The 16,559-nt window shown below is 45.1% G+C and overlaps 1 protein-coding gene across 7 annotated transcripts in view; it reads left to right on the top strand.

The window, feature by feature from the left end:
- LOC140418828 (uncharacterized) overlaps nt 1-14,855 on the top strand; it is a 178,025-nt gene extending 163,170 nt beyond the window's left edge. Inside the window, exons 1-4 of one of the 7 annotated variants that reach the window (XM_072502453.1) lie at nt 2,169-2,248; nt 6,254-6,369; nt 8,093-9,074; nt 11,027-14,855. In XM_072502453.1, the coding sequence (XP_072358554.1) occupies nt 8,209-9,074; nt 11,027-11,066 (906 nt within the window). In that variant the 5' untranslated portion in view covers nt 2,169-2,248; nt 6,254-6,369; nt 8,093-8,208 and the 3' untranslated portion in view covers nt 11,067-14,855. Of the gene's footprint in view, nt 1-2,168; nt 2,249-6,253; nt 6,377-8,092; nt 9,075-10,575 lie in introns of those variants that run through there. The other 6 variants (XR_011945359.1, XR_011945357.1, XR_011945362.1 and 3 more) reach the window with 6 other exon arrangements.
- Nucleotides 14,856-16,559: the final 1,704 nt, after the last annotated feature.

Below are 16,559 nucleotides of genomic sequence, written 5' to 3'. Positions count from 1 at the left end.
CATGCCCACACTCTGGACAAGTGAAAGGCCTTTCCCCAGTTTGAACTCACTGGTGCATCAACAGGCTGTATGACTGAGTGAATCCACGCCCACACTCGGGGCAGGTGAAAGGCCTCTCCCCAGTGTGAATGTGTCGCTGAGTTGCCAGGTCAGATGGGTAATTGAACGCATTGCCACAGTCCCCACATTTCCATGGTTTCTCCCTGCTGTGACTGCGCTTGAGTTTTGACAGACCAGATGATCGGCTGAAGCTTCGTCCACACACAAAACACGTGTCCGGTTTCTCCCGACTGTGAACTGTGCTTTTTCCTTCCATTTTCAAAATCTGATGATACTTAGGTTACGATCAGTTATACAACAGTCAGATTTTGATGTGGTGTTTGGTTGGAGTTTCCCAATTGCACATCCTTCCCTGCTGATACCCTGTGAAATTGAGTTAAAACAAACAAAAGGGAGAGAGAGATCCCACAAAAACACAAAGGCAGGTTGTGAAATTGTGCTGAATCAATCTGGTAACTTGTGGGGCCGGCACTGGGAAAGTGACTACGAAAACTGTTGAACCTTTTGTGAAAAGTGAACCAGTTTGTTAATGTCCTTCAGGGAAGGGAACCTGCCACCCGGTCTGAGCCCACACAAGATTTGGGCCTCTGCAAGAACACAAGAAATAGGAGCAGAAGTAGACCATTCGGCCCGTCGAACCTGCTCTGCCATTGAACACATTTGTGGCTGATCTCAGTCTTCAATTCCACTTTCCCGTTAGCTCCCTTTGTCCTTTGACTTCCTGAGAGACCAAAAATCTCACCATCTCAGCCTTATATATATTCACTGATGGTCACAGTAACTTCATTGCAATGTTAATGTAAGCTTACTTGTGACAATAATGATTATTATTAACATCCACAACCCTCTGGGCTAGAGAATTTAATATAAGAAACAGAGTGAGAGAAAGAGAGCGAGTAGTGGGGGAGAGAGAAAATCAAATAGATTGATGGAGAGGGAGAGTGAGAAAGGAGTGAGGGTAACAGCAAGCAATGGACCAACAACTGAATCACAATTTGACAGAATCTCCTGAACCCTTAACCTCCACCACCTGGATGGAGCAGGATAGCAGATGTATGTGAACATCACCACCTGCAAGTTCCTTTCCAAGACACACACTGTTGAACTTGTCTGACATCCAGTGCTGGATGAGCAGAACTTTCCTCCATTTAAATATTGACAAGACTGAACCCATTCCCTTTCATCCCCTCTACAAACTCCACTCCCTCGTCACCAATTCCATCCCTGTCCAATGTCTGAGGCTGAAGCGGACTGTTCACAACCATGGTGAAATATTTCACCCCTCGATGAGCTCTTGACCACATATCCACACTGTCACCAAGATTGCCGATTTCCACCTCAGGAACACAGCTCGACTTCACCTTTGTCTCTGTTCATCTGCTGCAGAAACCATCATCCATTCTTCTGTTACCACTTAACCAAATTATTCCAACGCACTCGCAGCCGGACTGCAACATTAAACAACCCCCTCCATCCCATCCCAAACTCTGCTACCCATGTGCATACTCACACCAGCCCCTGTGCCCACTGATCTGCAAATGCTTCCTTTTAAAAGGCACACAGTTTAAATTTCTCATTCTTTTCCTCCATGGTAATGATCATCCTGATCACCGTAATCTCCTCCACACACACCCCTTTGAGATCGCTGCACTCATTTAATTCCAGCCACTTGAGAATTCCTGATTTTAATCTCTCCACCATTACTGAGTTGCCAAGGCCTCAATTTCAGGAATTTCCTCCTTAAAACTCTCCGACTCTCTGACTCAATTTCCTCCATTAAGATTCTCCTTAAAATCTAATATCTCCTCATGTGGCTCAGTGTCAATTGTTATTTTGTAACGTTTCTCTGAGTCTCAAAAGTTATATTCTGTTCAAGTCACAATATAAATTCGAATTATTGTCACTGCCCTCGGCATATATTCTGCCCCATAAATAAGAATTTGTAACTCAGAGTGAAAGTCTGTCATGAAGACACATTACAAAAATGTTGCCCCCAACAATGATGGCGACTGAGCCTGCGCTCTGCTGCTCGTGCCCCAATAAAGATGGTGGGTGCGGGTGCGCGTGCGCACTACTGCCAGTGAGCCAAATAACGAAGGCGCATGCGCACCTCTGCCAGTACCAAATAAAGATGGCGGGTGCATAGTCTGGTCTGTAACAAAGCTGCAGCCTCCGCTCAGATCCCCAGGTACCGGTGGTTTATTTTGTCAGATGTTCAGTTTATATAACATGTTTACGAAGCGTGCCTAACAACCCGCATGATCCAGCTCTCCCTCCGTCCCGCTATTCCCACCTTCACGGATTGTGGATCCGAGAAAGAAACTTTTCTGCGTCGCCATTAATCACACTGCGCATGCTTCACTCGGCCCAGTCTCGCCCCTGATTCACTCCTATTGGCTGGAGGACCAGTCACTTCCAACCCCCCTAAGCCGGACCCGTCCACCCTTCTCCTATTGGTCGCGCGATGCCGTCAACCATTGTCCGGGCATTATGAGGTGTCAGGTGAGAGGTCAGTGTTGGGGGGCGGGGTTTTCAAATCCCGAGTGCGGCCCCAGAGCTGAACAATGAACATTCTCCACTCTCACTGTCCACCGCTTCCGGCTTCTCTCCACAAACAACCTGACAGAGACCAGGGGGGGGAGACACTGACCCAGTGACAATGTCACTGCATTAGTCACCCAGAGAGACAGGAGAATGTTCTGGGGACATTAAATTAATAAAATCTGGAATTTAAAGTTCGTTTCAGTGATGGTGACTGAGGGTCACTGAGAAAATCTCCAATGTCACTGGATTAGGTCAAAAAGGCAGAAAGTAGGAAACTAGTTAGTTTAAAGTCTGTTGTTGGAAAACTGTTAGAATCTATTATTGAGGAAGCAGTATCTGGACATTTGGAAAGTCAAACTGCAATCCATCAGAGTCAGCGTGGTTTTGTGAAGGGTATATCGTGTTTGACTCATTTCTTGCAGTTCTTGGAAGATGTAACAAGTCAAGTAGATAATGGGGTCCTGTAGATGTATTTGGACTCCCAGAATTCATTTGATAACGTGTCACACAAAAGGTAATAAGGTAAAATCCCACGGGGTTGAGAGATAATATATTAGCTTGTATAGAGGATTGGCTAACCAACAGACAACAGAGAGTGGGGTTAGATTTATTGACACATGTACTGAAGAAAAATGTTTTTACGCAGAGGGTGGTGAGCGTCTGGAATGCACTGCCTCGGAGGGTGGTAGAGACGGTTGTCTCACATCCTCTAAAAAAGTACCTGGATGAAGACTGGCACGTCATAACATTGAAGGCTATGAGCCAAGTGCTGGTAAATGGGATTAGGTAGGTGGGTCAGGTTTATCATGTGTTAGTGCAAACTCGATGGACCGAAGGGCCTCTTCTGCACTGTGAAATAAATGAAATGAAAATTGCTTGTCACAAGTAGGCTTCAAATGAAGTTACTGTGAAAGGCCCCTATTCGCCACATTCTGGCGCTTGTTCGGGGAGGCTGGTAACGGAAATTGAACCGTGCTGCTGGCCTGCCCAGTGTGCCAAACCAGCCCCTCTGTGTTGCTGATGATACAAAGTTCGGTGGCATCATAGAGTAACTCCCACTTAACTCTTGCATTAAATTGCAAGAAGATATTGACAGACAAGGTGAATGGGCAAGATTGTGGCAATGTAAACAAGTGTGAGGTTATCTGTTTGGAACCAAAAAAGGTTAGAACTGAGTACTTTCTAAATGGAAGGAGGTTAAGTATAGTGGATGTCCAAAGAGATTTGGAGTTCATAGAATCTACAGCACGGAGACTGGCCCTTCAGCCCAAACTGGTCCATGCCAATCAAAAAGCTCATCTAAGCCAATCCCATTTGCCTGTATTTGGCCCACATCCCTCTGAACCTTGCCTATCCATGTATCTGTCCAAATGCCTTTTCAATGTTGTCAATGTCCCTGCCTCAACTACTTCCTCCGGCAGCTCATTCCGTACCATCCTCTGTGTAAAACCATTGCTCCTTAGGTTCCCATTAATTCTTTCCCCTCTGAACTTAAACCAAAGCCCTCTAGTTCTTGATTCCCCAACCCTGAGAAAAAGACTGAGTGTATTCACCCTGTCCATGCCTCTCATGATCTTATACATCTCGATAAGACCACCCCTCAGTCTCCTACGCTCCAAAGATAAAGGTCCTGGCCTGTCGAATCTCTCCCTTTCACTCAGTCTCTTGAGTCCTGGCAATATCCTTGTAAATCTCTTCTTCACTCTCTCCAGTTTAATAACATCTTTCCCACAGCAAGGCGACCAAAACTGAACACAATACTCCAGGTGCGACCTCACCCACGTCCTGTACAACTGCAACATAACTTCCCAACTTGTATACTCAGTGCCCTGACTGATGAAGGTCAGCACGCCAAAAGCCTTCTTCAGAGAATTTATAGTGCAAAAGGAGGCTTTTCGGCCCATCGAGTCTGCACCGGCCCTTACAAAAAGCACCCTACTCAAGCCCACTTATCTACCCTATCCCCGTAACCCAGTAACTCCCACTTAACCTTTTTTTTGGACACTAAGGGCAATTTAGCAAGGCCAGTCCACCGAACCTGCACATCTTTAGACTGTGGGAGGAAACTAGAGAACACACGCAGACACGGGGAGAACGTGCATACTCTGCACAGACAGTGACCCAGCTGGGAATCGAACTGGGGACCCTGGAGCTGTGAAGCAACTGTGATCCACTATGCTACCGTGCTGCCCTATCTACCTGTGACTCCACCTTTAGAGAACCGTGCACCTGAACTCCAAGATCCTTCTGTTCCATGATACACCCTCAGGCCTTACCATTCACTGTGAAAGTCCTACCTTGATTTCTGAAATGCAATTCCTCACACTTATCTGTATTGAATTCCATTTGCCATTTCTCGGCCCACTTTCCCAGCTGATCAAGAGCCTGCTGCAATTTTTGATAACCTTCCTCACTGCCGACAATACCACCTATTTTAGTGTCATCTGCAAACTTACTGATCATATCATAGATGTCATAGAATTTACCATGCAGAAGGAGGCCATTCGGCCCATCGAGTCTGCACCAGCTCTTGGAAAGAGCACCCCGCCCAAGGTCAACACCCCCACCCTATCCCCATAACCCAGTAATCCCACCCATCACGACGGGCAATTTTGGACACTAAGGGCAATTTATCATGGCCAATCCACCTAACCTGCACATCTTTGGACTGTGGGAGGAAACCGGAGCACCCGGAGGAAACCCACGCACACACGGGGAGGATGTGCAGACTCCGCACAGACAGTGACCCAAGCCCCAACAGCACGGTAGCATTGTGGACAGCACAATTGCTTCACAGCTCCAGGGTCCCAGGTTCGATTCCGGCTTGGGTCACTGTCTGTGCGTAGTCTGCACATCCTCCCCGTGTGTGCGTGGGTTTCCTCCCACAGTCCAAAGATGTGCAGGTTAGGTGGATTGGCCATGATAAATTACCCTTAGTGCCCAAAATTGCCCTTAGTGTTGGGTGGGGTTACTGGGTTATGGGGATAGGGTGAAGGTGTTGACCTTGGGTAGGGTGCTCTTTCCAAGAGCTGGTGCAGACTCGATGGGCCAAATAGCCTCCTTCTGCACTGTAAATTCTATGAATGTCTTGTACATTCTCATCCAAATCGTTGATTATAGATATAAACAGCAATCTCCTAGTTACTGATCTCCGAGTTACTCCCGACTTAGTTAATTACTCCAGTTTCTCAAATTTAGAACAGATTCCCAACAAGCCAATCAGCTTTACTCTGAGGTAAGTTATTTATATTTGCTGTTCAAAGCTCCTCCTCCCCGGATTCGGGCCAAATCCGCTCCCTGCCGAATAGGCCGTGAATCCCTGAGGTAAGTTATTTATATTTACTGTTCCGAAGCTGCTCCAGCCTGAGTTTGCACCAACTCCACTCCCTGCGTTCGTGAGATTCATACCTGGGTGTCTGGAAAATCGTTAGGACAGTAACTGTCCTGTTAGGTAATGAGTCATTTTGCTTCCCAATTGGCCGAGGAAGGCAGTGTGTCACAAGGATGGATGTGTTGACCGATTAATGGCTGGAGGATGGGGGCAGATCATGTGATCAAACCTCCAGGAATACGTTTAATCAAAGTTGGCGAGGAGAGAATGTTGTGAATTTCTATCCTAAACTGACAGTGAGGTTTCTGTAATTTACAGGATAATGGAAGTGGAGGTTTAACAGACGGGAAATGCAAACCAAACGTCACATCGCGATCTGACAGAGTCACTTGATTTATTAGAAACTGAATTTCAGCAGCATCTGGGTGTGGAAGGTAAAAGGTTTGTCTGTTCTGTCTGTGAGGGAAGATTTCAGGTCTCAGTGTGACTGGAAAAGCCCCAAGATTCACAAACCCTGGTGTGACCAAACCTGGAGAACTGTGTTCAGTTCTGGGCAACAAACCTGAGGAAGGATAGAATGGCCTCGGAGGGAGTGTAGCACAGATTTACCTGAGTGATATCTGAACCCGGGGTTAAATTACAAAACTAGATTACACAAAAGAGTCAGTGACATGATGGCACAAAGAAGGGCATTTGGCCCATTGAGTCCATGCTAGCTCTCTGGAGCAATCCAGTCAGTGCCATTCTCCTGCTCTATCCCTGTATCCTCGCAGGTTTATTTCCCTCAGATGTCTATCCAATTTCCTTTTGAAATTAAATCATTCATTGTGTCTATTTTCAAACTCCCTCATAGGCAGCGAGTTTCAGGTCATTGCCACTCGCTGTGTAAAAACATAAATCTCATATCACCTCATATCTCCTGTACCTTTGGACATACAATCTAAGTACAGGCCACTCGGCCCCTCGAGCCTGCTCAGCATTGAATAAGATTGCAACTGATCTCATTCTAACGTTAACTCCACATTCCTGTCTACCCCTGATGACCTTTCACCTCTTTGCTCATCAAGAATCTATCCAGTTCTGCCTTAAAAATATTTAAGGTCTCTGCTTCCGCTGCCTTTTAAGGACGCGAGTTCCAAATTCTTACAGCCCTCAAGAGAATACAAAATCCTCATCTCCATCTGAAATGGGTGACCCCTTATTTTGCAACAGTGATGCCCTCGTTCTCGATTCCCCCACAAGAGGAAACATCCTCTCCACATCCACCCTGTCAAAACCCCTCAGGATCTTATATAGATCAATCCAGGTTTTACCCAAAACTTTACATCTTTGTCCCTAGTTCTTGGACGATCAGTGAATGGAAACAGAGTTTCTTTGTACACCTGATAGAAATCTGGCATAATCTTGTGTTCCTGAATCAAATCTCCCCTCAACCTCCTTTGCTGGAACTATTCTGGTAAATCTCCTCTGCACCTTCTCCAAGAACCTTCAGATCCTTCCTGAAAAGTGGTGACCAAAGCTTTATAAAGATTCATCGAATAGAATTGGAATCATAGAATTCCTACAGTGCAGGAGGCCACTTGGCCCATCGAGTCAGCACTGATTCTCTGAAAGGGCACCCTGCCTCGGCCCACACTCCTACCCTGTCCCTGTAACCTAACCTGCACATCCCTGGACACTAAGGGGCAATTTATCAAGGCCAATCCACCTAACTTTCCCTTCATTGGACTGTTAGAGGAAACCTGAGCACCGGGTGGAAAGCCACGCAGACACTAGGAGGAAGTGCAGACCCCACACAGACAGTCACCAAGGCCGGAATTGAACCCGGGTCCCTGGCGCTGAGAGGCAGCAGTGCTAATCACATGCCACCAGAAGCATAGTTTTGGTGTCAATATTACTGTTTATGAAGCTCAAGGTCGAATTTGCGTTGCTAACTATTCTCTTTAGTATGACTTGTAGATATACTAAATCCCTCTTCACCTCTTTCTCTCTCCTCCCAAAGAGGCCAGTTGGGTTTTTATGACAATCCAGCAGTTTTCATGGTCACTTTTTCCCAGTGCCGGCCCCACAAATGACCAGATTCATTCAGCTCAATTTCACAACCTGCCTTTGTGTTTTTGTGGGTTCTCTCACTCCCTATTTTCTGTTTTAAATCAGTTTCACAGGGTGTTCGAAGGGCAGGCTTCAAAGTCCAGAAACACAAACCAAACATCACATCAGGATCTGACAGAGTCCTCAATTTATCATATCCTGAATATCATCGTACTTTGAACATGGAAGGAAAAAGCATTGTTCACAGTGCGGGGAAACCGTACACGTGTTGTGTGTGGGGACGGGGATTCAATCGATCATCAGACCTCACAAGCCACAAATGCAGTCACACGGAGGAGAAACCGTGGAAATGTGCGGACTGTGGGAAAGGATTCACTTACCCATCCCAGCTGGAAACTCATCGACGCAGTCACACTGGGGAGAGACCATTCACCTGCTCCAAGTGTGGGAAGGGATTCACTCGGTCATCCGCTCTGTCCAGACACCAGCAAATTCACACTGGGGAGAGACCATTCACCTGCCCCAAGTGTGGGAAGGGATTCACTCAGTCATCCGCTCTGTCCAGACACCAGCAAATTCACACTGGGGAGAGACCATTCACCTGCTCAGAGTGTGAGAAGGGATTCAGTGATTCATCCAACCTGCAGAATCACCAGCGAATTCACACTGGGAAGAGGCCGTTCACCTGCTCAGAGTGTGGGAAGGGATTTGCTATTTCAGCCCACTTGCTGAGACACCAGAAAGTTCACACTGATGAGAGACCGTTTAAATGTCCAGACTGCGGGACGTGCTATAAAAGTTCTGGGGATCTGATGAGCCATCAACGTGTTCACACTGACGAGAGACCGTTCAGGTGCTCTCACTGCGGGACTGGGTTCAGACGATCATATCACCTCACTGTACATCAGCAAATTCACACAGAGGAGAGGCCATTCACCTGCGCCGAGTGTGGGAAGGGATTCACTCAGTCATCCGCTCTGTCCACACACCAGCGAGTTCACACTGGGGAGAGACCATTCACCTGCTCAGAGTGTGGGAAGGGATTCACTACTTCACCCAACCTGCTGAGACACCAACGAGGCCACAAGTAACCACAGTGATTGGATTTTGCTGTTCCTCACATTCAGGACTGAACCATATTCATTTGGGCCTCTTTCTGCTGATAACAAACTCCAGCCCATTTATAGGGGCTAATATTCTGGCTGAAAGTCAAATAAATTGACCGAAGACCATAAGACATAGGAGCGGAAGTAAGGCCATTTGGCCCATCGAGTCCACTCCACCATTCAATCATGGCTGATTTCAACTCCATTTACCTGCTCTCTCTCCATAGCCCTTAATTCCTTGAGAAATCAAGAATTTATCAACTTCTGTCTTAAAGACACTCAACGTCCCGGCCTCCACCGCCCTCTGTGGAAATGAATTCCACAGACCCACCACTCTCTGGCTGAAGAAATTTCTCCTCATCTCTGTTCTAAAGTGACTCCCTTTTATTCTAAGGCTGTGCCCCCGGGTCCTAGTCTCCCCTGCTAATGGAAACAACTTCCCTACGTCCACCCTATCTAAGCCATTCATTATCTTGTAAGTTTCTATTAGATCTCCCCTCAACCTCTTAAACTCCAATGAATATAATCCCAGGATCCTCAGACGATCATCGTATGTTAGGCCTACCATTCCTGGGATCATCTGTGTGAATCTCCGCTGTACCCGCTCCAGTGCCAGTATGTCCTTCCTGAGGTGTGGGGCCCAAAATTGCTCACAGTATTCTAAATGGGGCCTAACTAATGCTTTATAAAGCTTCAGAAGTACATCCCTGCTTTTATATTCCAAGCCTCTTGAGATAAATGACAACATTCCTTGCCCAGTGAAGCAGTAGAGGCTCCTTCATTAAATGTTTTTAAGATAAAGATAGATAGTTTTTTGAAGAATAAAGGGATTAAGGGTTATGGTGTTCGGGCCGGAAAGTGGAGCTGAGTCCACAAAAGATCAGCCATGATCTCATTGAATGGTGGAGCAGGCTCGAGGGGCCAGATGGCCTACTCCTGCTCCTAGTTCTTATGTTCTTAAAACCCTGCTGATATTAGATCCGAGGGTGTCCAACAACCCAAATGGGTAAATTGGAACTCCGGGTAACTTGAAAGTGCCTTGGGAATGTATGCTGGCACAGTCTACAGCCGCGTAACTCTGTATTTAAACCCATGCTGTGCCTGCACCGTAAGCGTTTGACTGTGACAGTGTACAGGCAGTTTCAATTTTCCTATTTCCGTTTTGTATAGGGCTGCAATGGATCAGTGTGTTGCTCTTTACAAGAACCTGCCATGTGAATTTGACGACTAATCATATGAGAGAGTTCAGAGAGGTTCTTCTGGCTGTGTGGTCATTCTGCCTATGCATTTTCTGATAAAATCATGTGAAAGTGATGGGCCGCCATTATCCAGCAGTGTGTGTGTGCGCGAGGGAGGGAGGCGACGCGGGGGGGGGGGGGGTCTTTAATAGGGAAACTAGAGAGCTGGGGAGGAACCGTAGGAAAAGAAATACAAAGAATTTGAAGTTAATTAATGTAACACTTTATTGCCAAATTCATACAGAGTATGTTCGGGAGAACGTCTGTTTCAAACTTTCACAAAGAGGATACAACAGCTTAGAAAGTAATTGAGAAATGAACACATGGGCTCTGAGCGGCCAGCACTATCTACACCTGTAACATACCAGGGAGCACATATAACTGCGACATAAAAGGAAGAAACATCTGAGCACAGGAGTGAGAACAGCTATTTATTAGCACATTAACTGAAACTAAAGTGAAAATCTAAGTTACGTTAACGGTATAACGATAACTCCCTCCCCAATACCAAAGTGGGTGAATCTGCACCCCATGGACTGTAACGGATCAAGAAGATGGTTCACCACCACCTTCTCAAGGGCAATTATGGTTGGGCAACAAATGGTGGCCTTGCCAGCAAAACCGACGTGCCGTAAAAATGAACAACAAAACAAAATCACGCAAGATGTCCAATTCATGATTCTTTTCAACTACAGATTACGAATCCAAACAGTCGCTTGGTCACACCGGACTTGAATATTGCTGAAAACACAGGTATGATTCCGAAGATTCTGGATGTGCAAAATGGAAAACTTCAGCAGGATGTTTCTCTCTTCACAAAAAGACCTGGCATCATCAAATAAAAACCGCTTTCTTTAAGAGTGATCAAGAAAATATGTTTATTATTGTAATCCAGAGGTGCCTATAAACACTGAGGAAAATGAACGGCGGCCGAACGTCAACTGATCACTCGATCTGTATGAAAAATAATAGAATGAAGCAGATATTTAGTGATCCGTTGCAGTTATCTAATTTCTTTTTAAATGAAACTTGTAGAAATGTGGACAGATGGTAGAGTGAATGGATTGAATCTTCTCACCTTCACCAGAGTGACTGCTGTGCTATAGAATATGCTGAAGACAAACAGGGTGATGAATGTGGAAGCGGTTGTCCCGATATTACCATTATCATCCCCATCGTCTTCAATCCAGATGTGGCCTGTAATGTCTACGGAGATGGGAAAGTGGAAATGTATTTCAGTCGGTTATAATCCAAATGGTGTTCTACTTCCTCTTCCTCTTTTAGTTTCCTTAAGATGCAATTTGTTCTATAATTAAACTTTCAAACGGTATCAACATGCTAAGTTAATCTCTCATCAATACATACCTAATACTTAATACCACCGCTGTATTCTATAAATATGTTCTGTTATGATCCTAGATCAGACCACCAGGGTTTTGGTATGATTCGGTTTAAAGTTTGCAAAGTTTCTTATCCCATGTACACCCCAAGCCATAAAAACCCACAGTCTTTGCACAAACAAATTAAGCATCACTCCACAAAGTCAAAGAAGTGTGGTTATTTGCAATACCTATCTTAATCAAAAACATTCAGAATCAACACATGGCACATTTGAATTAACAGGTAATCTGCAGTTGAACACATAAAATTGCACAATGCATGGTCGGTGCGACGAACATAGATTCCACAGAACCCTGCACAACACAGCCAGGCGGCCTTATTAATTACGTGTTACACAATACTGGTTCACACTATCTCCCCTCAAGAGGGAAATCGAGCATTCTCTTCCAAATATCGAACCTCTGAATTGCCTTTAAAAATCGCTCCTTCTAATAACAGTAATCTTTATTATTGGCACAAGTAGGCTCGCATTAACACTGCAATGAAGTTACTGTGTAAATCCCTCGGACTGCTTCCACGACTTCTCACCTGCCAGGTTTTCAATCACACTTCTTGCGACAACGTTCCCCTGGATTCCTGAGGCTAAACTCCAGCACCAACTCTCAGCCAGATATAGAAGATCGCCATGTTTCCAAAGGGTAACCATTGGCTTCTCGACGCGCATCAGGAAGCCACCACACATCTGCTGCCTTTTCAGCTCTCCAGGTCTTCTCCCGAGCTATGCATCCTGGGAACTGGCGGAGGTCCCTCAACCCCGACCACCTGCTCGGCCATTAAATGAGATCATGGTCGATCTGACTCTATCCTCACCCCCATATTCCTGCCTAATCCAATAAACGTATTACTCCTTGCTTCTCAAGAATCTATCTATCTTTGTATCAAAGACATTCAAAGACTACGTTTCTATCGGCTTTTGAGGCAGTGAGTACCAAAGACTCACGACTTTCTGAGAGAAAGTCAATCCCCCTCACCTCTACCTGAAATTGGCGACCTCTTATATCTGAACAGTGACCTTCGTTCCCGATTGTCCCAGAAGAGTAAATATCCTTTCCACATCGACCATGTCAAGCCACCTCAGGATTATATGTGTTTCAATTAACTTGTTTCTTATGCTTTTAATCTCCAGTGCATATAACATTAGCGTATATAAACTTTCATCATAAAATAACCGGTGGTATTCATGGTAGTCTCTGGCAAACATTGCTTCTATAGAACTTACATCCTTCCTTCAGCAAGGAGCGGGGGTGGCGTAGTCGTATTGTCACTGGGCTAGGAAACCAGGAATGTAATCTGCGGTCCCGGGTTCGAATCCCACCATGACAGGTGGTGAAATTTGAATTGAATAAAAATATGAAATTAAAAGTCTAGTTATGACCATGAACCGATTCTAGGGAAGGATAACTCCCGTCCTTATACAAAGGATTGTGCGCAATTGATCTCGCAAATGCTCTGTAAAACTGATGCTTCGCCTCGCTACTTTTCTATTCAATTACCCACATGATAACATTATATTCGTTTTTTTCCGATTACTCGCTGTAACTGCATACTAACAGTTTGCATTTCATACTCGAAGAAAAACAGTTCTCTCTAAATCGCAGTGCTCTGCAATCTCTCACACTTTCGATAATATGCTTATTTTTAATTTATTCCTCAAACATTTGACAATTTCCCAATTACCATTATATTCTCTGGTCGTAACGACAGTCACTTAACCTATCTATAGCCACCTGTTCCTCTGTATATCCTACTCACAACTTATATTCCGACTTACAATCCAAAGATGTGGAGGTTCGGCGCGTGCTCTAACATCTATTAAGTCCACTTGCCTGTGGTTCTGCCTTCTTAGTTTTGAGCCTGTCAACTCACCTTCTCGTGATTGACAGCAGCAGTTTATGTGCATGGAACCTATTATCCTGTTGCAGATTTTCTGGATTCGTTCGTGGGATGTAGGTGTCGCTGGCTGGGTCAGCATTTGTTGCCCATCCCAGAGGAAATTTAAGACTCAAACAAATTTCAGTGGGTCTGGAGTCATATGTAGACCCACGTAAGGATGATAGATTTCCTTCCCTGAAGGACAATACTGAACCAGGTGGGGTTTTTGCAACAATCAACAATTGTTTCATGGTCGTTATTAGTATTTTAATTTCAGATTATTATTCAATTCATTTTCCACCATGTGCTCTGGTGGCATTCCAACCCACGTCCCCAGAGCATTACCCTGGGTTTCTGGATTGCTAGTCCAGTGACAATACCGCTACGCCTCTGCCTCCCTTGCACGGATCTTCACTGACCCTTGAACTGATCTGGGTGACCCATCAAAACGCTGCAATGAGTCCCGCTCTTGTTGCTGCTGGATCAAATGTAGCACATATAGGAACATCCTGTAACCTTGCATCTTCCAATATCTACAGGCGCTGGCTCACAAAACAAGCAGTAACAGCAAACAATGATACATCTGTGTTCGAACATGTATTTTTTCTTCACCTTCAGGTGCAACTTCATTGTGAATCAATTGTTAAATGGTCTATCATCAGGGAATATTATGGTGAGATACAGAAGAAGGTTTACACATTGATAATGGTCACCGTAATGATAGTTTCGGATCACTACTTAAGACAAGACAGTGAATAGAGCTATTCGAACAGAGTTCACGCATGCTTTTTTGTGTGATGGAAATGGTTGGTATATCATTAAATAAAATCAGTTGTTATCTGTTATCTGGGTTTTGCGCATCAGTGTCATTTAACGACAATTGTTGTCGAATGTTACTATGAAAAATGTCCGTCAGAATTCTGATATTGCTCTTCGTCTTTCTCTCTCTCTTTCTCTCACTCTCGCTCTCTCTCTCTCTAATATGCATCAGTATCGTTTCATTTGCATTATTCTGCACTTGTGTTTGTATGAGTTCTAATGAGTGTCGGAAACATTCTAATGAGGATTGATGGATATATTCATGCATCTGTGTGTGCGCATTGTGGTAGCCTATCAATGAACATGTATGATCTGAATTATGTGTTTCTCGTTACTGTGTTTCTGTGCTGATATATGTTTACAAATTGATCTTTGCATTTACCTCTGTTTATGTGTCTGGATTTGCAATAATGACTTTTTGTACGCATTCGAGCTTCCATTTGTGTGTATGTTAATATTTTTGACCGTATGATCCTGTTAAATTGTTTATTCATAGAAGCCCGAAAGGGCTGAAGGAGGCTATTCGGTCCATCGAGTCTGCGCCGAACATCCGAAAGACCACCCGACCTAAGCCGATTAACCTGTCCTATCCCTGTAACCCCACCTAACCTGCACATCTTTGGACACTAATGGGCAAAGTAAGCATAGTCAATCCACCCAATCGGCGCATCTATGGGCTGTGGGAGGAAACCGGAGAACACGGAGGAAACTCACACAGACAAGGAGAGAATGTGCAAATTCCCACAGACAGTCATGCAAGGCCATAGCCCTGGCGCTGTGAGGCAGCAATGCTAACCACTGTGGCAATTTGTGCCGCCCCTTGGACTTATGTGGTAACGTCTGTTTTTGCCATATATTTGTGTGCTTCTGCATGTCTGTTAACATCTGCGCCTATGTGTGTCACTGTGAATTTGTTAATGTTAGTTTATCGATTAAATGCATGTCGCTGTGTGTGCCTCTTCGTGTCCATGCATATATGTGTTCATTTCCCAAGATAGTATTTGTCTTCATGTCTACGTTATTGTGTTCGTTCGGGTTTGCAAGTGCATTTGTTAATGTTTACCTTTGTGGGTCCCTGCATGCGTGCATGCTTGTGATGGCATATTATCTGCGGTTGTGTTTGTGCGTATTTGCATGTGCGTGTTTTTGATTTTTGCTACAAGTTTCACCAATAGCAATGCCTGGTCCTGGTGGCGTGCATTGTAGGGAATAGTATTCACAGCTCTGTGCAAAAGTGCGTTATTTGAGAGATGCAATATGACATCTGCTGAAATATCCCAAAATAATCACAGGACTAGCTTTGGAAACATAAATCACAGAACTGTGAAAAGGCCCTGGAGGATAGACTATTGGAGTTCAACCGGTTGGAATATGATTATCTGTGATAAGATTTTTCAAAATTCCTGGAATGTTTAAATATGAACATCTCCAACACAAGTGGAAAGGTTGGGATCGTCGGCCGCATAGTGAGCTAGAAGCCGATTATGTATCGAGGGAGTGTTTGTCTCCTTCAGTAATAATTGTCCTTTCCCCTCCCTCTGGTGCAGAATGCGAGTTAAGTGATTAACTCCTTCGTAGGGAATTCGAAAAACATTGTGTAAACATTTGCCCTTCTTCGTTACTCTGATGGAGAAATGTGATTACAATGGGTTGATAATTGCTGTCAACGCCCCTGACCCCGATCAAGGAAGTGTTAATGCACTGGGTTAATTTTCATAGAATTTACAGTGCAGAAGGAGGCCATTCGGCCCATCGAGTCTGCACCGGCTCTTAGAAAGAGCACCTCACCCAAGGTCCACACCTCCATCCTAACCCAGTAACTACACCCAACACTAAGAGCAATTTTGGACACTATGGGCAATTTCGCATGGCCAATCCACCTAACCCGCACATCTTTGGATTGTGGGAGGAAACCAGAGCACCCGGAGGAAACCCACGCACACACGGGGAGGATGTGCAGACTCCACACAGACAGTGACCCAAGCCGGAATCGAACCTGGGACCCTGGAGCTGTGAAGCAATTGTGCTATCCACAATGCTACCGTGCTGCCCCTTAACAATCCATCCTTGCGCTCTCTCTGCTGCCTGAGTTGGGATTCGAGGTTGCAGCGTCAATTATCCTCTCCAGTTTGGAGC

Source organism: Scyliorhinus torazame, chromosome 5, assembly GCF_047496885.1.
Source record: "Scyliorhinus torazame isolate Kashiwa2021f chromosome 5, sScyTor2.1, whole genome shotgun sequence".
In the NCBI taxonomy this organism is placed as follows: domain Eukaryota; kingdom Metazoa; phylum Chordata; class Chondrichthyes; order Carcharhiniformes; family Scyliorhinidae; genus Scyliorhinus; species Scyliorhinus torazame.
Note: the sequence above shows the minus strand (reverse complement) of the source record. Positions and strands in the feature narration are given on the sequence as shown.